Genomic DNA, 24,047 nt, shown 5'->3' with positions numbered 1-24,047 from the left:
ATCCTCCGCGAGAGGGCGAACTTTGTAATAAGTGTGCGTGTGTGTGATGCATGTCTTCCAACCCCACGTCTTTCTCCCTTTTATTTACCAGCTTATGATGGCTAGTTTTAGGACATGTTTCAATTAGCATCTATATGTTCGCATGCTTGCATTCATTCATCTGTATTGCATACACCGGGCTCGGCGCATCATGCTAACTGCATTGTATTCTAATTCCAAGCTGAATACATGTATCGATTGTTGCATCTCATATGCCATCTTAGGATAACCGAGCCTATTGTAGTTGTATTTTTGCATGTGTTGCATTAGGCATCTCAGCATAGTTAGGATTCATGCATGTTTTCTAATTAGCTTCTTTCTTTGGCTCGGAGTACTCGGTAAGTGTTTATACTTTAGCATCCTTGCATGCGTGTGAGTGACTGCCATGATAGCATTCTTACCATGAGGCTATGTGCTTATGTGATATAACTACCTGAATGCCTATGGGTGAAGGTTGGGTTGCTTGAATTTGAATAATTCGTCGAAACTCGTATTTTAGCTTACTTGCGAGTAGCAAACTTCAATCCATTTTCAAAACAAACGGATATGCGATGCTTTGTTCCAACTTAGGCAATCTAGTCTATACTTGTATGCTGTGCGCATCACATAGTAATTCTAGGCTAATAAACCGGAATAAGAGCACATGTGTTTTCAAAAACTCGATATCATGCTTAGTAGTGGCCGATCTTCGATTGGGCGAGCGGGGGTGCTCATGAAATGACCTTCCCTAATCGTACCCAAGTTCCCGAGCCGAGGCAACTTTGGTGATGACGGACACGTGGCCTTAGGCACAAGTCAGGGTTTCCTAAATTCCCCCACAACAAAATATTTAGGTGGCGACTCTGTATCTGGCAAAGCAGTCCATGTTTGGCGCTTCTTTCTAAAAAAATCTATTTTTCAAAATGATTTGCCGGATTTGGACTCTTTGGTGATTTATCAGTCTCGTATTGCACTTTGCGGGATTAGATTCAAAACCGTGACATTTGAGTCCGAACTGTAGTAAGCCCAATGAACAAAACGGGATTTCTCTCGGGACGTTCGAGGACGTCTACAGTAATATACACATAACATCCAGGTTAGGGACCAAATCCCTTCACCATAACTGTACAGTCAAGTCTGAAACATTCATTACAAAACAGGACAAAAGGGTGAATATGAAACACCCCAAAACGGCCTTGACTTGAACGGACTCGAAACCTCGAAGTGAGGCACAATGATTGGCTGGACAAAACAAGAGCTTAACTTGACGCTCCTAGCTCCGATCTGGTGCCTGGACACCTACATATAAATATAAACAGTGAGCTAAAGCCCAGTGAATAACCAATGCGTAAAGGGGTTAAGAATGAATGTCATTTCCTTAATTAAAACAATCATTTGTATCAGTAAATCAGTCATTCAATCAGTGGCACATATTTCATGCTATATCAGTCATTTAGAAATCACAACAGTCATACGTGGTACGTCTAATATCAAAACAGTACAGTGGGTCTTAATAGACCGAACAGTCAGTTGATGGCCATCAATACAGTAACAATAGTTCTAAGGATAGGAATTGACAGAGATCTCTGTAATAGTAGTAGTAACAGTACAATAACAGTAAGTTGCTATGGATGCCACGAGTACAGTTTACAAATAGGACAAACATTCATTTAGTATACAATGTCATTTCAGAAAGCAGTATAATCAATCGTTCAGAAATAATTACAATTGAACGTATCTTTACAACATCGTTACTCACAGATTACTGGGCTATAGACAGGCTAGTCAGCGTCCTCGGGTGCCAACCCTACACAGTAGCAAAACAAACACACACTAAGTTACACGCTTGGGATTAATAACTTGGCCCCTATCTTGACTCGGTGTGGTTCTATAACATTATCTTCATTGAGATACCTTAAACATGGCCTAGGAATGCCTAGGATGGGATGAGGATGCAAAGATGTACTTTAAAACATTTTTCAAAATTTGCTGAAAACAGGGGTCTTGCTCGAGCGTGGCTTTCTACGCTCGAGCGGACATGCAGACAAAGAAGCTCCGCTCGAGCGTGACTTTCCCCGTTCGAGCGGACTGCAAACTCATGAAAAGTACTGGTTGCACGTTTTTCACGCTCGATGGACGCTCGACCCACGATCAAGCGTGAGACTCAGACCCTCGCTTGAGCGCAGATTACCTCGCTCGAGCGGACTGCAAAACACATGAACTTCTGGGCATATGCATTTCACGCTCGAGTGTGACCCTCGACGCTCAAGCGGAAGTGCATGTACTCAGAGTGTATGCTCGAGCATGAAGTCCTCCGCTCGAGCATGGATAAAAAATCTGAAATTTTCAGATTGATCCTCAAGCACAAAACTCAACCTCTAAAGCTTCAAATTCGATTTTTCTGGGCTAATTTTCTGGAAAATACTTAGAAACCCATAATACAACATGTTTCAAGGATCATTTTATAAAATCAAACCCAAAGATGTGACAATTGAACACAGCTTCAACTAAAACTTGAAGAACAATGCAAGAACATGACATGCATGAGTTCCTATGAACTCTAATGCTCCAAAACATGATCAAATGCAAGATTGAGCTCAAAATCAAGGTGAATTCATGGACCACAACTAAAACATGAACATGCATGTGGGAATTCTCATGTAATTGATCTCAAAACTCAATGATATGGATATGTATGCATGAATTAACTCTCAAAACAACACTTTAAATTTATTCTTGACTCAAAACACTAATTCCTCATGAACTATGCATGTAACAACTCAAATTCATAATTAAGAGGATGAATTTCCTACCCTAGGTTTTGGATTCCAAGTATGCTAGCTCAATTTTGCAAGTCTTCTTCAATTCCTCTAATATTCCAAGCTAATTCTTGCTGAATCAATTCTTTTCTCCTACTCTCCCTCTCTCTCTCGGTTTGGTCTTGAAAATGGCTGTAGAGTGGTGTGTCAAAGTGTATGAATTAACCCCAAACAATGCTTTTGAGAAAGGCCCACTCAATGGCAATAAACTAATTAACTTATATTCAATCAATCTATATTTAATCTAGCATCATTTATCCTAATTAGCATATAACACTAACTAATTTCTGAGTCGGTCGCCAATAAGGCTTTCAATTCGCAATTCAAAATTTGAACATGGACAGATCATTCAATGACAAACAGATAGAAATGCAATTAAATCAATATACTCATGCAATCAATTCAGGATTTCGTCTTAATTAATTACTTATCATGCTCAATCACAGTTTAACACTAATCAGAAGTGGGGGTTGTCACACAAACACATTTTCAAAAACCCTAGATATGGTTTAATTACAACTTGCAAATTTCAACAATATTAGGGCATTTTCGGAAAATAAAACTTGTGAATATGTAAAATGTTCGTTGATCAAATGATAAGGGTGTTGGTTTTCAAGTTCAAAATTAGGTTCATTTAAAAAAAAAAATTTAATTTTTGATACAAAAAAAATCAGTTAACAAAAAATGAGGGAGTCGGTTCAAGAGATTAAAGTAGGGAGTGGGTTCAAGAGATTAAAATGAGTTGTTCACATCTATAATAGTAATTAGAATGGTGCACACACTATAAGTGTGTAATTTTTTATAGATTAAATTTTGTGTGACTTTTGTTTAATATTTGATTGATAATAACTTGCATCCTTCTTTTGATATATTTTATTTTATTTTTTATTTGGTTATTTCACTATATCCAATTTCTCAAAAATTGTAATTTTTTTACACCTTATGGATTAATTTTTTGCCTGATTTTTGTTTAATATTTGATCGATTATAAACTACACCTCTCTTTTGGTAACATTTTTATAATTGATATTTTTTTTTTCTTTTTTTTTTTTGGATAATGGTTGTTTGAGCAAATTTTCATACTAAAATTCCACTAAAAGAAATAGCTTAAACTGTATACAAATGTACTAACAATTGAAATACCAATTGTAAATTGAAAAAAATAACTCAATGATCTTTATCAAACTTAAATATACAAATCATGCTGTTGATGTAGCCTACAAATAGAAGCCTTGCAATACTTTTACCTTATAGTAGAAGTGCATCAAATCAAGGCATCTACCTTGATAAACCTTTTTTCTATTGTAGGACTCAAACCAATTTATAGATTCGATAATTAAACCATACTATAGGGTGTGGTTCTGTAACTGTTTGTTCCCATAAGAGAGTAACTGACATAAAGTAAAATTTAATTAGTTTTTTTTTAAAATTATGTAAATGCAACATGGCAAAAGCTTCAACAAACCAATATAAGGGCTCACATAATATAATAGTATAGATAGTATAGACAATAGTAACAATAGATACATAAATAAATATACAACTAATAAGTTTATCAAACCAACTCATAAGTTTGGTTCACCTACCAAACCAACTGATAAGTTTATCACTTACACATCCATCTCTATTTCTATGTAGGGATACATTTGCAAAAATTTGATGTAGGTAGAAGATGATTGACACAATAGTCAATAGACTCACCAACTTAAACAAATTTGATCTCTTTTGGGGAAGAATTTGCCTCAGTCTATTTTTCTTCTTTTTCTTTTTTATTGCTGAATTTGCCTCGGTGATAAATTAGCTTAATTTTCATAATTTTTCTTATTCTTATTTGATTGTTTGAATTATTTTGTTTGCTAACTAACAAAATGAATCCAGAGGAATTATGAACATATTCAAGTTTTATCAGTATTTCTTTGCTTAATTAAATGATAATTTTGTCGCATATCTATAAATTTTGCATGATTTGCCTAATTTATTGATATACCTCTTTCATATAGATGTTGCGAGTTCTCGTAAGAGATTATCTAGGCCAGAAACAAGATCTTATACTGTAAAAAGACAAAAGCAAGAAAAGGAAGACAACAATGAGGCAAAAAAGCAACAAGATAACAAAAAGGAAACCGCAAGAACAGAAACAACAAGCAAACAACAAGAAATGAACAAAACACAGAGACAGCAGAAGCATGAACCTGCAAATGAACCTGAAAAACAAGCAGAAGCAAAAGAAAGAATAAGGAAACAGCAACAATGCATTAAAGGTAAAAAACAATAGCAACTTATATAGATGTCACACGTGAATTGGTGCAATGAATTCCTTCCCAACTATTGCCACATGCATCTAACCCAACCCAATTGAGTGGTCTGTTTTGCTGATCATTATTAGAACTCTTCACTGTATAAGCTTTGTTTGCTTAATTACATAATAAATTTTGTCATAATTCTTCTTATTCTTCTTTGATTGTTTGAATTATTTTGTTTGCTAGCTAACAAAATCAATACAGAGGAATTATGAATATATTCAAGTTTTATCAATGCTTCTTTGCTTAATTAAATTATAAATTTTGTCGTATATCCATAAATTTTGCATGGTTTGCCTACTTCATTGATATCCTTCTTTTATATGGATGTTGTGAGCTCTCTCATGACATTATCTATGCCAGAAAGAAGATCTTTAACTGCAAAAATCCAAAAGCAAGAAGAGAAAGACAACAAAGATACAAAAAAGCAACAAGATAGCAAAAAGGAAACCGCAAGAACAGAAACAACAAGTAAACAGCAAGAAAGGAACAAAAGACAGAGACAGCAGAAGCATGAACCTGCAACTGAACTTGAAAAATAAGCAGAAGCAAAATGAAGAATAAGGAAACAGCAACAATGCATTAAAGGTGAAACACAATAGCAACTTATATAGATGTCACACGTGAATTGGTGCAATGAATTCCTTCCCAACTGTTGCCACATGCATCTGACCCAACCCCAATTGAGTGGTTTGTTTTGCTAGCCATTATTAGAACTCTTCACTGTATAAGCTTTGTTTGCTTAATTACGTAATAAATTTTGTCATAATTCTTCTTATTCTTCTTTGATTGTTTGAATTATTTTGATTACTAACTAACAAAATCAATATAGAGGAATTATGAATATATTCAAGTTTTATCAGTGTTTCTTTGCTTAATTAAATAATAAATTTTATCGTATATCCATAAATTTTGCATGGTTTGCCTACTTCATTGATATCCTTCTTTTATATAGATGTTATGAGCTCTCTTATGACATTATCTATGCCAGAAAGAAGATCTTTAACTGCAAAAATCCAAAAGCAAGAAGAGAAACAAAACAAATAGACAAAAAAGCAACAAGATAACAAAAAGAAAACCACAAGAACAGAAACAACAAGCAAACAACAAGAAAGGGAGAAAAGACAGAGACATCAGAAACATGAACCTGCAAATGAAGCTCAAAAACAAGTAGAAGCAAAAGAAAGAATAAGGAAACAACAACAATGCATTAAAGGTAAAACACAATAGCAACTTATATAGATGTCACACATGAATTGGTGCAATGAATACCTTCCCAACTGTTGCCACATGCATCTGACCCAACCCCAATTGAGTGGTCTATTTTGCTGGTCGTTATTAGAACTCTTCACTGTATAAGCTTTGTTTGCTTAATTACGTAATAAATTTTGTCATAATTCTTCTTATTCTTCTTTGATTGTTTGAATTATTTTGTTTGCTAGCTAACAAAATCAATACAGAGGAATAATGAATATATTCAAGTTTTGTCAGTGTTTAATCAATACAGAGGAATAATGAATATATTCAAGTTTTATCAGTGTTTCTTTGCTTAATTAAATGGTAATTTTTGTCGTATATCCATGAATTTTGCATGGTTTGCCTACTTCATTGATATCCTTCTTTTGTATAGATGTTGTGAGCTCTCTCATGACATTATCTATGCCAAAAAGAAGATCTTTAACTGTAAAAATACAAAAGCAAGAAGAGAAAGACAAAAAATTAACAAGACAAAAAAAAAAAAGAAACAGCAACAAGAGAAACAACAAGCAAACAACAAGAAAGGGAGAAAAGACAGAGACAGCAGAAGGATGAACCTGCAAATGAAGCTCAAAAACAAGGAGAACAAAAAGAAAGAATAACAAAGCACCAACAACAGAAACAAGCAAAAACAAGAACCAAGCCCCAACAAAACAAACAAAAACCAAAGCAGCACAAACCAAAAGGCAAGAAGAAAATAGAGGGAAGAAAAACAAGAAGTGATCAAATTCATGACTGTGAAGTAAAATATGTGTACCGCTCAAACATGCTATCACTCATCAGATTCTTTAATGCCACGAAACTTGAAAAGAAGCATTTCCAAATATTGAAAAAGACTCCCTACTTCCTTCTAGTTGACATTTTGTCAAAGAAGAAGGTGCAAAAAGCAGATTCAATAAAATATGATGATGCGGTTGCAAAAATCTTGCAAACATACCAAATGATTGGAACCACATTTTAAATTGAAAGGAAGAAGCTGAAGTTGAAAAGAAATGATTTCAAGTTAATTTTTGGGATTGCATGCGGACAAAAGAAGATGAATCTTGTATATGGAAGAAAAGATGACATAGATTTGGTAAAAAAAAAGGAAAATAAGAGAGAATAGAATGACAAGTGCTTCAATCCAAAAGTTGATAACCAAACTTTTGAGAAGCAAGAAGAAGGAAGACAGAGAAGATGTTGTGAGGCTTGTGTACCTCTTGATTTGCTTGCTATTGTTTTATCCTGGTACTGACACTACAATTGGTTGGGGGTTCATGAAATATCTTGAGGATATTGACAAAATGAATTCTTATGATTGGTGCGACACAGCAAAGCAACAGCTCACAAAATCAATAGAAAGAAACATCAACCAAATTGATAAAGTGTCCGGATGTGTGATGGTCGTATTAGTAAGTAAATACCTCACTTATAACTTATGAACTATAATATTTACGTTTACTAAATACTTGTTTATAATAATTTTTTTGTCTTCAACAGCATTGGATATGCAAACACACAAGCACCGTCAAACCCAATGCCAAAAATACAATCCCAAGATTTGCTAAATGGAACATCACATGTTTGGGACAGCAATTGGCAAGTTCATCCTTGCAAGAGCTAAAAGATATTGTGGTATGCAATGCTAACATTTGTTTTGTTTAAACAACTGATAGATTTTCTTATGCAGTAATAAATTTTTGTTCACACTGATAAATTTATTTAATTTGCCTAATTGAGTGACAAATTTCCCTTAGTGTACCTAATTGAGTGATAAATTCTTTTATGCAGTGAATATTTTTCTATTTGTCTATTGTGCATGAGTTTTGTTTCATATTTACTTTATTTGTGCTACTTTATATTCGACTAGAATTGATTAGGTTTCTGTGTTGATAAATTTATCCGTAAAAATGAATTGAATTAAACATTTTGTCTTATATTTACTTTATTAGCTTACTTTTAATAATTCAGTGATAAAATTTGATATACAATGAAAGGTTTGCTTACTATGCCTAGTTCAGTGATAAAATTTGCTATAACAATCATAGATTTGTTTAATTTTTGTAATTGAGTGATAAAATTTGCTATGAGAAATTTATCTTTGAAATTTGTATCATATCATTCATTTTTTTAATTTTCATCTATGTAGAAAAACAATTTGAAGCACACAAATGAAGAGAAAAAAATATAACGAATACTGCTAGGAGAAATTCAGGATGAAGATGACGATGGAGATGGAGATGAAGATGAAGATGAAGATGCTGATTTTCAGCAACAAAATCATGCTGAAATTTCTGAAAAAGAAGAACAAACATTGACTGAAGACAAATCCAAATATGAAACATTGGAACCAATTCCACACAAAATATGTCCTGAAAAGAAAAAGAAAACAGTACCCTTTGAATCACAAAAGAGTGAAGGAAACAAAGTTGACAAAGAGCCTAAAGTGGATCCAAATCTGGTAGAAGTACTTGTTTTTGAGAGGATAGAAGACGACATGCTCAAAATGGAAAGGATACAAATGGAAAGGGACATCCTTCAAACTGCAAATGATAACCTGCAGTAGCAACTCAACAAGCTAAAAAAGGAAATGCAAGATCAGCACAAAACTACAAAAAAAACAAATGCAAAGGAAAGATGAAGAAATCAAAATACTCCATGAGAGAATTGCAACATTGGCTGAGGCAAACAAATACTCGGAAGAACAACACACACAACAGCAGCCTACAATGAAGAAATTGAAAACTTCAAACGAAATTTTCAACATCCTACCAGAAAAATCAAGGCAAAATCTCATTGCACATTGGGCGAATACAAAAAAAAAAGTAACAATCTTCTCTCTTGACTCCTGTAGTTCACTTTTGCCGACTGTTTATCACTAACTCATATTGAATTTATAAGTATCAAATATTCCAAAAACATTAATAAATTTATTATTCCAACACTAATAACCTTTTTTTCAAGGATCAGCCAATGTGGCAAGGATCTCACCATAGAACCTATGTCTACTTAAATGACATTGACAAAATATTAAAGGGTCAAGATTTGGCAGGCATTGTAAGTTGAATTTGTAACTCATTAAAATAACATTTTAGTATTTGATTTATATTAATTCCTTGTTTTGTTTTTTGTTTTCAACACAGGTAATAGATGTATATGCAGAACACCTGCTTGCACAAAAACAAGGAGCAACATCATTCGTATTCATTTCAAGTTGCCATGTAAGTAACTAGTTTGCTTAACTGAGGAACAACACTTGTTTTGTTTTTTATCAGTGTATAACCTCTGTTTGCTTAACTGAGTAACTAGTTTCAAACATATGACACTACATTCCCTCTTCAATTGGCCCTGTTTCCTAATTCAAAGCTTGACATGTGAAACAAAAAGTCAAGCAAACCAAACCAGAATTTCTAACTCAGATTTTGTAATCACTGTTATATATTTTGACCTTGTTATTGTGGCCCCACAGTATGAGTAAATCTCAGACTTTGATTACAAATTCTGGGCACTTTTTTAGATTTTCGAAACTATTGCATATGATATTGAGAACTTCAACAAATATTGAGATGTGTTGAAATTGAAATAGCTTGATTATATGCTATGATGTTGCAGGACATAGTTCACTTTCATTTTGTTAGTGGTGCAGCCTCATAGAGCTCTTGTTTGATGTAATTTATTAAGTAACGGACAACTTTCATTACAACTATAGAATGGAGAGAATGATGATATATATATATATTAGTAGATGTGCACACTCACATGAGTGTACTTGAAATAAGCAGTATGGATATATAGCCTGTTACAAATCATCTATGAATATTTACAGAATGAAAGAGAAGCATAGTATAGATATATTAGGGGATATAAAGATCCATTTCACATGGAGGAGAAAAAAAGGCCTCAAGACACCAATAGATGTGTTCCCTTTATATGTAGTATAGATGAATTTTGCAATGCACTGATAAATTTTGATATGTGTAGACACCCTATTTTTGACCATCCTCAAGACTTGGTTGTGCTTGTAGGTACATCCAACAACTAGTTTGATTGCTCGCTGAGTACTCGACTGTCGCGGCAGAACATCACCGGTTTGAGCTTCCCGGACCTTGTATCCTTTCTGCCCCTTTCTTGGACCTTGGCTAGGTCCTCTCTTAGTGGACCTTTTGGTTCACTGCCGGCCATGGCATGGCACTGCCGGCCATTGGTGATGCCCTGCCGGCCATCAGTGAGCCACTGCCGGCTATTGATGATGGCTGGCACCCCCCCTGTCTCGGCTGGTTTTCCTCCAGATCTTTTGAGCCAGCTGGATTTTTGTTTGCTCCCCTCCATACACGTGTATGGAGGGATGAAGCCCTTGCAAAGCTTCTTGAAGAAGCTTTGGCTTTGCATTCCTCTATATAAGCAAGAAGCCTCCCTCTTTGCTAGAGGTTCAGCCATTTTGAAGAGAAAAACCTCTCATTCTCTCTATATTGTTTGTATTTTGTGCTTAGAAATTGGATTTCCTTGCACTTTTACACTACAACAAATAGAGATACACCACCACCATTGGACTAAGCTTCTTGGGAGGGATTATTAAGCTCTGAAAACTGGTTTCCACCCCCTGAAGTTGCTGGTTTCGAAGAGGGTCTTCAAGGGTAAGTATTCTCCCCATTTTTGCATTTTCTTGCACCTTGCTTTAGCCCTCTTTGCATATTGATTTAGGCTTTGCTTATAACTGAAAAAAGTCTTGTATTTAAGTGCTTTTGAAGTATGCTTAAGGTCATTTTGTTGTTAGGGGTGTGTAGCCCCCTTGCATGCTTTAGCTTTGTTTTAAGCCATTCCTTGAGGCCTCTGAGCTAGCCTTGGTTTGGCCTTCCTACCACTGAAATCCAGTGGATTTTCAGTGGTAAAGGTGTGGTTTTGAGGTCTTTAATCAGAGGGGGTGGCCCCCTCTCTTTTGGTTCCTCTTTGCTTGCATTTTTGGCCTTCCAAAGGACCATCCTTCTATTCATTTTTGAGGCTTGGTTTAGGCCTATTATTGTGACTTCTAGGACCATTCTTGGCCCTGTCCATGGCTGGTTTGGTCATATTTTGCATACATCTTGTATGTGTAGTGTAACTCCATTCATAGCTCATCAAAGTAGCATGTGTGCTTAGCTTGTGTTGAGTCCATTTCAGTAGGTTTTTGGTGATGTTTTACCATGCCATGAATCTATTTTGGGTCGGTTTTGTCACTCCATGCTTGCATGATACCCTTGTAGTGTAAATCCCCTAAACTAGTTTCATATGCTCCATGCTTTGCCATGTCATGTTAGCTTGTTTGGTTTACATTTCAGCATGTATTTGGTCATCATTTGGCATGTCATGACCCTATCCATAGTTGGTTTGATCATCCTTTGCATGCTCCATATAGGCGTAGAACAAATCTTGTTTACTAGCCCTTTGTGCATGATGTTTTGACTCATCATACTAGCATATTTTGGCTTTATTCTAACATGATTTTATGCTTATTTTGGGCCGTCCTAGGACTGTTTTGGGCTGCCATGGCCATATCACTCATGCTTTGTATAGCTATAGTGTAAATACTTAGGCTAGTCTTGGGTTTTGAGGCCCCTGCCATGCCATACATGTGATGTTTGCATGCCTTGCCCTCATTCCACATGCTATTTCAGTCCATGAAATGTCGTCATACACTTGCATTTGACATGCTTTGAATGCTTTATAGAGTTTGTGCTTTATGCATCAAGAATGAGCTTTTATGCATGCCACTTAGCCTAAGCCTTTGGCTCATCATTTCAGTGCATTTTGGGTCTTATTATACCATGATGTAACTCTATTTTATGTTGTCCAAGTCTTGCCATGATTGGTTCCAATGGGTGTAGTGCATTGCCTCTTTAAAGCCTTGCATGCTCCATGTTTTTTTTTGGTTTTGTGTTCTAGCCTATGTTGGCTAGCTTTGAGCTTAGCTTTGGTCTTGTTTGGACCTGATCTAGGATTATTTTAGGTCCCCTTGGCTCTTTGGGGCTTGCCTTGTATGGCTATGGCTTAAGTCCCCTTGCTTACTTTGAGCTTTGAGCATCATAACATGCTATGCTTGCATTGTTGAGTTGATTTGGCATCACTTTACATGTATTTCAGAGCTTACCTCATTGTTATACATCCATGTTTGTTGCTCCTTAAGTGTGCTTAAGAGTTATCCTCTTTATGCCTTAATACTTGAGCCATTTGGCATGCATGTTTGTCTTGCCATTTCATGCTTTCATGCCATCAATTCATCACTTTTGGTTACTGATTTGGACCTATTTGAGAGCTGTCCATCTTTAGTGTAAGCCCATCTTACCATGTTGTCGCATGCTTATTTCATTTCGTATGTTGTTGCATACTTGTTTAGCTTTACATGCCTTGCATGTTCACATGTTCATATTGCATTTTGTCATAGGTTGTCACCTCACATCATGCTTATATGCTTGTTGCATGCTTAAGTTAGTTGCATGTTTGCACACTTAAGTCATACTGCATGTTTGCCATGCTTATGTGTTGCATTGCTTGGACTAAGTGTTAATCCGAGCATGAGGAACGAGGGACGTTTCATACTCCGAGTGATGGAATGTGTCTCAATTCTCGGTCGCCGAAGCTCTTGATGATTCATGATAAAGTTCTAGGCTTTACTTGCTTTATTTGTGCATTCATTTTCATATTGATTTGCACAAGTTGGATCCTTGGCCATCATGCATCGGGATGCGTGATTGATGGTCGTGGATCCGACTATGCCTCTCCCTTGATGTTTTGAGGTGATATGGGGTGGCATAGCGCATACATATCCTTGGGAGACCCTCCCTTTTCTCTATTTTACGCTTCGTTGCAATTTGGTGTCACAGCACACCAGTGACCGGCAGTGCACCACCAATGGCCGACAGTGTCACATCTTTGGCCGGCAGCGCCCTGTTGTTGGCCTGCAGCTCTCCTTTCATGGCCGGCAGGCCACTGGTGAACTCTCCAGCAGTGTTTTGGTAAGTCTCAGCAACAAGCACTGGAAAACACCCTGCAAACAGAGCCTCTAAAGAGCAACCGGAAGGCGTTTCGAGGCAGGGAACCAAAGCAAGCATGCATACCCTCCTCTTCTTCAAACAGAGCTGGAACAGCATCGTTTACTGCTTTCCCTATTTGTTTGTTGTCTTTCATTTGATAGTTAATTAATTTGTTAATTAATTAAGTTGTGTAATAATTAGTTGTAGCTAGTTATTCATTTGGTTTTGTAATAATTAATCAGCTCGTAAGCTAGTTAATTAAGTGGCTTGTATTATTTATTCGGACCCTCCGAGAGAGGGCCAATTGTGTAATAAGTGTGCGTGCGTGTGTGTGCATGTCTTCCAACCTCCATTTCTTTCTCCCCTTTACTTACCTGCTTTTGTTGGTTAGTTTTAGGTCATTTTTCAATTAGCATACTTATGCTTCGCATGTGTGCATCCATTTCATTTGTCTTGCATGCACCGGGCTCGGCACATCATGCTAACTGCATCATATTTCAATTCCAATTTGAATACATGTATCAATTGCATCTCAAATGTCATCTTAGAGTAGCCGAGCCTATTTTTAGTTGCATTCTGTATGTATTGCATTAGCCAATGCTAAGATGAACTAGGATCATGCATTTGATTACTAACCAGTTTCTGTTTTGGCTTGGAATACAATGTAAATATTTATGCTTTAGCATCTCGCATGAGTGTGAATGTTAACATGACAACATGTTTACCATATGGCTATATGCTTATGTGATAAACTGCCTGAATGCCTGTGGGTGAAGGTTGGATTATTTGAATTGGGATGATTCATTGAAATCCGTATTTTAGCCTACTTGCGAGTAGCAAATTTCAAAACATTTCCAAACAAACGAATATGCAATGCTTTGTTCCAAATTAGGCGATCTAGTCTATACTTGTTGTGCTGTGCGCATCACATAGTAATTATAGCTAATCCATCGGAGTAAGAACGCAAGTGTTTTCAAAAACGAGGTATCATGGTTAGTAGAGGCCGATCTTTGATCGGGCGAGCGAGGGTGCTCATAGCTGACCTTCCCCAATCGTACCCAAGTTCCCGAGCCGAAGCAACTTTGGTGATGACGGACACGTGGCCTTAGGCAACGAGTCAGGGTTTCCTAAATTCTCCAAAATAAAATATTTAGGTGGCGACTCTGTATCTGGCAAAGCAGTCCATGTTTGGCACTTCTTTCTAAAAAATCAGTTTTTCAAAACGATTTGCCAGATTTGGACTCTTTGATGATTCATCGGTCTTGCATTGCACTCTGCGAGATTAGATACAGGACCGTGACATTGAGTCCTAAACTGTAGTAAGCCCAAATGAACAAAACGGGACGGGATTTCCCTCCCGGGACGTTCAGGGACGTCTACAATATGGATTGATAAAATTTTGATCACAGTGGCAAAAAGTTTCATACTCACCACCTATTTAATTTAAAAAAGTTTAAAGTTAAATTAACATTATTTTTTTTATTTATATTTGTTAGAACTTGTTGACTAGAAAAGATGAGGAAGCAAGAAAGAGAATGCTGAACAAAATGATACCTGAAGCCATGAAAGCAAGATACCTTCTCTTCCCAATCCACCAAAATTTTCACTGGACAATACTTGTCCTTGACATTGAAGAAGGTTCATGGAAATTATACAATTCCATGAGACGAAGGGAAGCAATGGCTAAAGATCCACACTTCAATGCCGCAAATGAAGTGGTAAAACTGTTTTCACTATCAAACTTAACATTAATCCAATACATCAATCCTAATCCATGCTCAATTATATATCAAAAATTTATACAGTAACATATTTATCATTCTTTAAATCCATGGTTTCTCATTAATTGTTTCAACTGACTTTCTAATAGAACAATTATACAAATGTATATGTTGCAGAGAGAGATTATTGACAAGTACATAAAGGATGAGAAGCCAACTCTCATCCACCCTGTAAATTTCAACAGAAGACGGAGAGCGTCATCAACAGCCCATAACAAGAAGACACGTCGTATGTTTATCAATAACAAAACACTGTTATTAAAAAAAAAAAAAAAAAGCGACGAAACCAAATTATAATATTTTGTTTTCAAAATATTTTTGCAGGCTTGATTGTGGAATCATTGTTTGCTATATTATAAGGCAATATGTTTCCAAAAACAACATAATGCCTATTTTTTCCAAGGAAGAATGCAATCGATTGAGAGCTGATATGTTAACTATCTTCTTGACTGACCAACAAGTTGCTCAACGACAAATACCTGATGAAAACATTGATGATTTGCCTCTGCAATAATCAATAGATCTGGAATAGAAGAAAACAAAAGGAAACACTGATTCATTTGGTTATTAGAATGTCAATACTTCATACATTTTGCTTGTTTGCTTGTTACAGTGTTACCTGTATTTTGATGATTTTGGTTCTTACTTTCCTCTAATGAATATTACAATGCTTCGTTGTTACAATGTCAAAGTTATGAACAGTGATTGGTTGTTACAATGTCAAAGTTATGGACAATGCTTAGTTGTTACAATCTCAAATTTGTTTTAATGAAACATTCAGTCTTTCTTAGCCATATCGTTACCAGATCTGGCTTTTGATACTAGTCTTGTTATCCAAATTTCATTCAAAATATTGATTCTAATCTGAGTATTTGTGTTGAATTTAAAGGTTAATAACAGGTTTGGAGTCATTATACTGATAAATTTATCACTTTATAAAACACCAAAAACAACAACGACATTTAACCCAAATCAAATAATATAAATCTGTGAAACTTAATCCTGTAAAAATATCAGCAAAAAATATAATTTCTGTTCAACAAATTCCTCAATCATTCAATGCGAGTACCAAAATGATACATCTTTAGAATAATACTCAATTATTCAATGCAAGTAACACCTCTCAACTCTCAACAAAGTAATTCAATTAAAATCAATACAACTAAAGCAATGCTTCTTTACATGTCTTCCGATTATGAGTTCCCATCTTTCCACACCTACTGCACCTAATTCTCTTGATTTCGCCCTTAGAAGGTATTTTCTCCGTTCTTTGACGTCCAGCTGGTCTCTTACAAAGAGGAGGTAAAACAACGTCATCATCAACAACTACATTTGGCTTCCACATACTAAGAACTAGATAGATAGAATGTGAATAAGAATCACAATAACTACTAACATGATAGTAATCATCAAGAAAGCAATTCAGATCCTTCTCATTCCTCTTTATAGCACAAAAATCATGTTTGCAAGGAAAAGAATCAATTTCCCACAATCGACAAGAACAATAACGTTTCCCAATATCAACCATAACTGAATGATCCAATTAGATTTCATAAATGTCATCGCTACATTTCTTAACTATCCATACTTTTGTATCATTAAAAGCTTCTTTAAACTTTTTCTCTACAAAAGGACAAACAATATGATTCCACTTATTCCCAACTTCTCTTCTTCTTGAAAATTGCTCCATTAGTTTCACCCGTATAGCATCAACAAGACTAGTTGAAAACAAATGGCATTCATCCCTAATCCATGAATTAAAAGATTTCGCAGCATTTGTGCACATTTCACCATACCTCTTGCCTTAAAAATAAGCGTTACACCAACACTCATTAGGCAAATCCTCAAGAAATTTCTCAACACTACGACCATAACGACCCTTAAATTCTTCAAATAGCTCATTAAACAACTCAATAGTAGGAGCATATGCACATCTACTAAAAAGAGTAAACAAATACTCTTTAGATTCACGACTCTTCACTGACAAATAAGTCTTCAAGTTTGTCTTCAAATGCATTAGACAAAAAGAATGAGAAGAAAACGGAAAGACCTCAGCTAAAGCTTTCAGCAAACCTCCATGTCGATCAGTAACAAACGCAATATCCCTCTCCGGAGTCAACATACCTAATAACTTTGACAAGAACCAATGCCAACTGTCATAATTTTCACTATCAACAATAGCAAAACATGACGGATATAAACCTACAAACAAAATATATATACAAGTGATCAATGACAAATAAAAAAATTACAAAAAAAAAAAATCAAAACACAAAGTATATAACATATAGCACCAGCCATAGATAAATTTATCACTATATAAATATAAAAATTTAACAAAAGTATACAGCATAAATTTATCACTAATAGATTGACCATACTCAACAATCAGCACTCTCCAGTAACAAAAATGGTAAAATTATCATTGTTCCAATAATAATAACAAATAGACACAAAATATACTTTGGTTACCATCTTTTGCCGTAGCAGCCAATAAACAACTTTTGTGTCTTCTTTTCAAGAAAGTTTCATCAAGCATCAACACGGGCCTATAATACTTGTAACCATGAATACATGCCTCAAAAGCGAAAAAAAAGCATTTGAAATGTCTTCCTTTACTATCAATATCAAATTCCATATCAAAAACACTCCCCGGATTGCAAGCATTAGCGGCATCAACATACCAACGAAGATCGTCAAATGATGATGAATAGTCACCAAAAACAAGACCCCTTACTTTTTCAACACCCATCCAAGCTCGCCGATAAGAAACTTCTATTCCATAATAGTCCTTGAAATCACAAACTACCTCACTAACCGATGTCAAAGCCTTATTACGAATATCACTTGAAATTAACCCACCAATCATATATGAAGTCATCCTAGCATGTTTAGTTGTACGAAAAGAAGATCCACAAGTATGAACATCATCAAATTGTTTAATAACAAAAGCTTTACTATAATTTTGCACTCTAGCATGCACGCTCCATAAACATCCCAAATCAGTCCATCTCTTACAATGAACAGTGACACGATCCTTAACATTCTTAACAAAATCAAAATTAAAACCGGAATGAATAGAATACTTTGACAACGCATCTCGAAATTCAACAACTCCTTGAGCAAACCTTTTTCCCACTCCTTTTATACAATTAACCCACCCATCGGAGAGTAAAGGTTTCCGTTGATTTGAATAAAATGAAGGCAAAAAATCAGTTTCACAAACAACACTACTACTACTACTACTAGCTTCACCATCACAAATCATATAACCTTCACCCAAAGAACAACACTTTACAAAAACATCAATACAATGAATATCACAAGAAAGTGTCAGTCCAACCATAACCTCCAAATCCTCTTCACTTTGTAGACCACAACAAGAATGTCCAGGCATTGAATACGATATATTCAAAGAACTACCAACTAACTCATTCCACTTTGCAGACAATTTATATACTAAATCCTTGAAATTAAATCCATCATTATACTTGATAACCAATGTCACACCTCTAAACTTGCACATAAGAAACAAACAATTCTTCTTCACTTTAAATCCTGCAACAAACAACAATTATATTTCAGCAAACAACTCAAACACCCTAAAAAAAAATCAAATACAGTGATAAAATTATCAACCAACTCAAACACATCCAAAAACCAACACTGATAACTTTAACAATTAACACTACCAAAGACCAAGAACAGTGAATAAGGCTTACACTTATTAGACATGGTAACTCGATTTAAATCTTACCATTACATTATGCAACCTTTTCATCTCCTATTGCCTAACTCACTCATAAATTTATCACTGTTGAAAAAGTTAATCCAACAACACCCCCAAAATACACAGTGATAAAATTATCACTGTATAAAATAACAAACCAACACCTGTGTTCAACCAACACAATTTCGTAACCAAAAAAAACAAAAAACTAAAATTCAATCAACATATACATATCTCAAAACTTTCAATATCATGATCAAAACACAAATTCAATCGCAACAGAAACAACAGAGTAACAATAATATCACCACAAAATCAAAATCACCAACTCAAACTAAAAAGAACCAAAACATTGAAATTGAAATCAAAATCAAACATACCAGTCAACCTAACTCCACAACATCGCAAATCAGAAAATGTAACTATACACCAAACGCGAAATCGCAAATAGGAAGAATCACCAAGCACGCAATCGCAAATCACAAATCACAAAGATACACCAAGCGCGAAATCAGAAATCACAAAGCTCCACAATAATACAGTAGCAAATCGTGAAGTTTCATAGAAATCCAAATCACAAACACAATATTTTGATAAAAATCCAAACAGAAATGCGCCAAAACAGGGGAGGGGTAAAACGGTACCAAAAAAAAAAAGCTCAGGACCTGTTGGTGCACAAAGAGCAAAACTCAAGACTAAGAGGGAATAAGTGTAAAAGGTAAGACCAGCCAGTAAAAAACCCTTTATTTAATCCTAAAATCTTTTGGATAGACCCAAAAGTCTTATATGTATTTATCTTCTTATCTTTCCTTTGCTTCTTTTCTATATCTCTATTTCTCTGACATCGGTGATGACCACGACCACGACTACGACTACGATTTTTTTTTTCCCTTTCTAATCTACAGTCACGGGCGATTGGTGACCACCATTGATTAAGGTTCACGGGCAACCACCGAGCACCAACTCCTTGTTTTATGCTCACTGACGACAAAAAAAAATAAGTTTCCAACGAAGAAGATGAGTAGGTCTACTCAAATTTGATGTAAATATACTCAGATCTTAGTAGATTTACGTTAGATTCGGTTAGATCTAAACAAAAAAATAGTTGTCGAAGTATAAATATCTCTTTATATCTGTTTTTTTTCTTTGATCTCTTAGTTTTAGTACTTTTTTAATACTATACACTTATATTTTCCTGTTATAATAGAAAAAAAAAATTTTAATTCTAAACAAGTTGTTTTCGAATTTTAATTACAGGCGGTGAAAACTGTAAAATTTTATAGTTTTAGTTTTTTTGGTGCTGAATTGAATCATCCTATAGAACTGTAAAATTTTGCAGTTTCATAATTTTCTTTAAAATTATAAAATTTTACAATTTCCTAACATGTTTTTCAATTTGATTAATAAGGATAAATACTTAATAGAATCATATTTTGAAATTGTAACATTTTACAGTTTCAAAACTTGATTTTCAATTTGATTAATATTAGAAATTATTTGCTTAAACCCTACAAAAATTGAAAATAACATACATTTTTTTCATTGCTATTGTTTTTTGTTGTTGTGTTTTTTTTCTTTTTCTCTCTCTTCAGTTTATCAATATTTAGCACATTTTACGATATTTTTTCACTTTAATTTCTCAGTTTATTCTTCTTCTTTTTTCAGCAATATTCGAAACATTCCGATGAGTCTCCGGCGATATTTTTAACGTCCAACGTATTTTGTAGACATTCCGACGACTTCCGAGAACGTTCAGAACATTCCGGTGAATTCCGATAATATTCCGACGATTTTCCTGTAATGTTGAATATTCTAGCGAGTTTCGATGATCGTTTGATAAAAATTCGACAGTGGTGGAATGTAAGGGCATTTTTAAATTATTATTTTATTTTTTTTTATAACAATTAAAAATATGTAAGATTAATTGATATAAATATTTTATTTTAAAATTAGATAAATTTTAAATTTTGTGTATAAAACTTGTCAGTAAGTTGCGGGAAAAAAAAAATGGTAATGTTAAAATCAACAATGATTCATCCCACTAAAAACATCACCACTAATAGCACTAATGCATTAAAAAAATAAAAAATAAATAAAAAAAACACAACTTCAAGACCAAAACATCACATCATTAATGACGAGACTCACTGCCACCTAATTAGTGGGAGCACTAATTAGTGCTCCCAAGCATTTTTCATGTTAAAATTTACATTATAAAATGTATTGGGTAATAATCGTAAATAAGAAAATCTATCACTTCACTCCATACACTGCGTCTAGCTCTCAGTTCTGAAACTCCATTGCTCTTAGCTTCTTCTGCGTTCGAAGCAAACCTCGAGTGAATGAGCGGCGAAGCATCGATTAGCGAACGGCTGTGATTTCTTCGGCATCGAATCCACGACAATCTTCTTCGTCCAGTGAGTCCTCTCTCTCTCTGCCCTTAATCTGATTTCTGTGCCCTAATTTGAGGACTTTGCTGGATCAATTGTCTCTTTTTATTATTATTGATTTCATTGTTTGTGAGGACTTTACTTTGATTTTGATTATACAGCCATGGATCCTAGAAAGTGTATCTCTGTATATGAAAAAAAGGAAAAAGAAGCAAAGAATAAAAGAATTAATTCAATCTGAGGGAGCTCTTGCAGAGAGTTCAGATTCTGTTGATAGTGAAGAATTTGAAGGTTTTGTGAGTGAGGAACCTAATCATGAAACTAGCAATGAGCACATTATTACTTACATGGGCAAATGGATTGAATTGGAAAGTAGATTTAAAAAGAATGAAACAATTGATGAAAGTGTGCAACGACAAATCAGTAGAGAGGAAGAACACTGGAAACAAGTATTCCTAAGGATTCTTGCTGTTGTGAAAACTGTTGCTAAGAATAATTTGGCATTTTGTGGAGACGATGAGGAGATTTGTGGGGAGAGAAGTCGACATTTTTTAAGTTTTATTGAAATGATTGCTAAATTGGATCCAGTAATGCAACACTACATTCAGCGTATTGAAAGGAATGAAGCTCATTACCATTATCTTCGTCACACAATCCAAAATGAGTTGATACAAATGTTAGCGATTGAAATCAAAAGTAGAATCGTTCAAACAATCAAAGAAGCAAAGTATTTTTCAGTTATGCTTGATTGTACACCAGATATGAGTGATGAAGAACAAATATCTCTTGTAATACGATGTGTGGATGTTTCATCAAGTCCAATAAAGGTAGAAGAGTTCTTCATTGAATTTTTAAAGGTGTATGATGCGTCGGGGTTGGGACTTTTTAATGTACTTAAAGAGGTATTGTGCAAACTCCAACTTGATATTGGTGATATAAGAGGACAAGGATATGATAATGGCTTTGATATGAAAGAAAAATACAAGGGTGTACATAAAAGACTACTTGAAATAAATCCTAGAGCATTCTACACGCCATGTGGTTGTCATAGTCTTAACCTTGCACTTTGTGATATGGCCCTCACTTGTTCTAAAGCCTATTCTTTTTTTAGAATGGTACAACGTATATATTCTTTGTTTTCATCTTGTACAAAATGGTGGAAAGTTTTGAAAGATAATGTGGAAGGCTTCACACTTGAGCCATTGGCACAAACTCATTGGGAAAGTTCCATTGAAAGTGTTAAAGCCATAAGATACCAAGCCCCACAAATAAGAGATGCTTTAATTGATTTGGCAAATATTAGTGAGGATCCCAAAACAAAGTGTGAAGCAGAGTGCCTAGCAACACATGAAATTGAAAATTTTGAATTCTTAGTTGGCATGGTTATTTGGCACAATCTATTGTTTGCTATCAACTTAGTTAGCAAGACATTTGAAAATGAAGATATGCATATTGATGTTGCTATAAATCAGTTAAAAGGACTCATTACATTTCTTGAAAGGTATAGAGAAATTGGATTTTTGGAGGCAGTGATTGAAGCTAAAGAAGTTGCAACTGCAATGGATATTGAACCTGTGTTTCGTGAACAACTTGTCATTCGGAGGAAGAAACGGTTTGATGAGAATGTAAGTGAAGAAGTTACACAGTCAGCTGAAGAATCCTTTAGAATTAATTACTTCACATATATAGTAGATCGAGCTATTTCTTCACTTAAGAGTATGATTGAACAATTTCAAACATATGAGGAAACTTTTGGATTTTTGTTTGATTTGATTAAGTTGAATTCTACTAGTGATGAGTGTTTGAAGACTTATTGTGCTAATCTTGAAGATTTTCTGACACATGAAAAATTTCCTGATATTGATGGGAGAGATTTGTTTACAGAATTAAAAGTTCTGACAGAAATTTTACCAAAAGAAATCATCAAGCCAATTGAAGTTGCCAATTATTTGAAAGTAATGGATGGTTGCTTCCCAAATGCATGGATTGTTTATAGAATATTGTTGGCTATACCAGTTACAATTGCCTCTAGAGAAAGAAGTTTTTCAAAGTTGAAGTTGATCAGATCTTACATTCCGTCAACCATGTCACAAGAAACCATGTCACAAGAACGATTGAATGAATTGGCTATGTTATCTATTGAAAATGATATGGTTGATAAGCTTGATTGTGCAAGATTAATTAGTAGTTTTGCATCTAAAAATGCAAGAAGAGTAATATTTAGTTGATAGTTGGTTTGTTTGATGTTTTGTTTTGTAAACTGGATTTTGCTAGACTATAAATCAACAATATCATATTTTAGTCTTTTTTAGTTCTTATAATGATTTCTTCATGTCTTTTCTTATGCAAGTTAATTTTAGTAATTATATATGCAAGCAAACTTTGTGTGGGTAGCGAATAAAAAAATTGTAAGTACTTGTCATTTTACCCAGAGTATGTGTAATGGGCCTCAGTTCACCCAGCTACCTGAAGAACTCAAGTCCGACCTTGAATAATTGCTACCAGGCAAAGACAGATAAAGAAGATTAGTCAATGTTTTTGCCAAGATTAGATAAATTATAGCTGAACCAATTATTTTGCAGTTGTTTGCAATGAGTTGAGTTTCTGACCACAGGAACTGTTTTAGAACCCAAAAATATCTTTTTGGAAAATTATTTTGTTGGGTGAACAAAACCCTCCCACTATATTTGGTCAAAACAGTAAAATAGGTCCTTTTAAAGCAATAAACCCCACTTATTAATCATAATTGCGTGTTTTGTTGACGAG

General features: G+C 34.8%; 2 protein-coding genes across 2 annotated transcripts; one reads left to right on the top strand and one right to left on the bottom strand.

The window, feature by feature from the left end:
* Positions 1 to 16,323: 16,323 nt before the first annotated feature.
* Positions 16,324 to 18,896, bottom strand: LOC114310704 (uncharacterized). Its single transcript, XM_082904726.1, has 5 exons — positions 18,854 to 18,896; positions 18,388 to 18,719; positions 17,634 to 18,207; positions 16,989 to 17,363; positions 16,324 to 16,691 (listed from the first exon to the last, which is right to left on the bottom strand). Exons 1-5 carry the CDS (start codon positions 18,894 to 18,896, stop codon positions 16,324 to 16,326), a joined length of 1,692 nt encoding a protein of 563 aa, XP_082760852.1.
* Positions 18,897 to 21,127: 2,231 nt separating this feature from the next.
* LOC114270161 (uncharacterized) lies at positions 21,128 to 23,586 on the top strand. The gene is made up of 2 exons (XM_028211586.2): positions 21,128 to 21,308; positions 21,443 to 23,586. Exon 2 carries the CDS (start codon positions 21,473 to 21,475, stop codon positions 23,507 to 23,509), a length of 2,037 nt encoding a protein of 678 aa, XP_028067387.2. The 5' UTR covers positions 21,128 to 21,308; positions 21,443 to 21,472; the 3' UTR covers positions 23,510 to 23,586.
* The last annotated feature ends 461 nt before the right edge of the window (positions 23,587 to 24,047 follow it).

This window comes from Camellia sinensis, chromosome 14 (genome assembly GCF_055761805.1).
Source record: "Camellia sinensis isolate YWXY chromosome 14, ASM5576180v1, whole genome shotgun sequence".
Classification (NCBI taxonomy): domain Eukaryota; kingdom Viridiplantae; phylum Streptophyta; class Magnoliopsida; order Ericales; family Theaceae; genus Camellia; species Camellia sinensis.
Note: the sequence above shows the minus strand (reverse complement) of the source record. Positions and strands in the feature narration are given on the sequence as shown.

Excerpts from the sequence above, each read along its gene's own strand:
- LOC114270161 (XM_028211586.2), top strand. The coding sequence starts at position 21,473 with ATGAAAAAAAGGAAAAAGAAGCAAAGAATAAAAGAATTAATTCAATCT.
- LOC114310704 (XM_082904726.1), bottom strand. The coding sequence starts at position 18,896 with ATGTCTAATAAGTGTAAGCCTTATTCACTGTTCTTGGTCTTTG. Across the intron at positions 18,208-18,387 it reads GTAGTAGTAGTAGTAGTGTT|AATGTTAAGGATCGTGTCAC; the intron begins GTTTGTGAAACT and ends GATTTTGTTAAG. Across the intron at positions 16,692-16,988 it reads TGAGGATTTGCCTAATGAGT|TTATGGTTGATATTGGGAAA; the intron begins GTTGGTGTAACG and ends TGGATCATTCAG.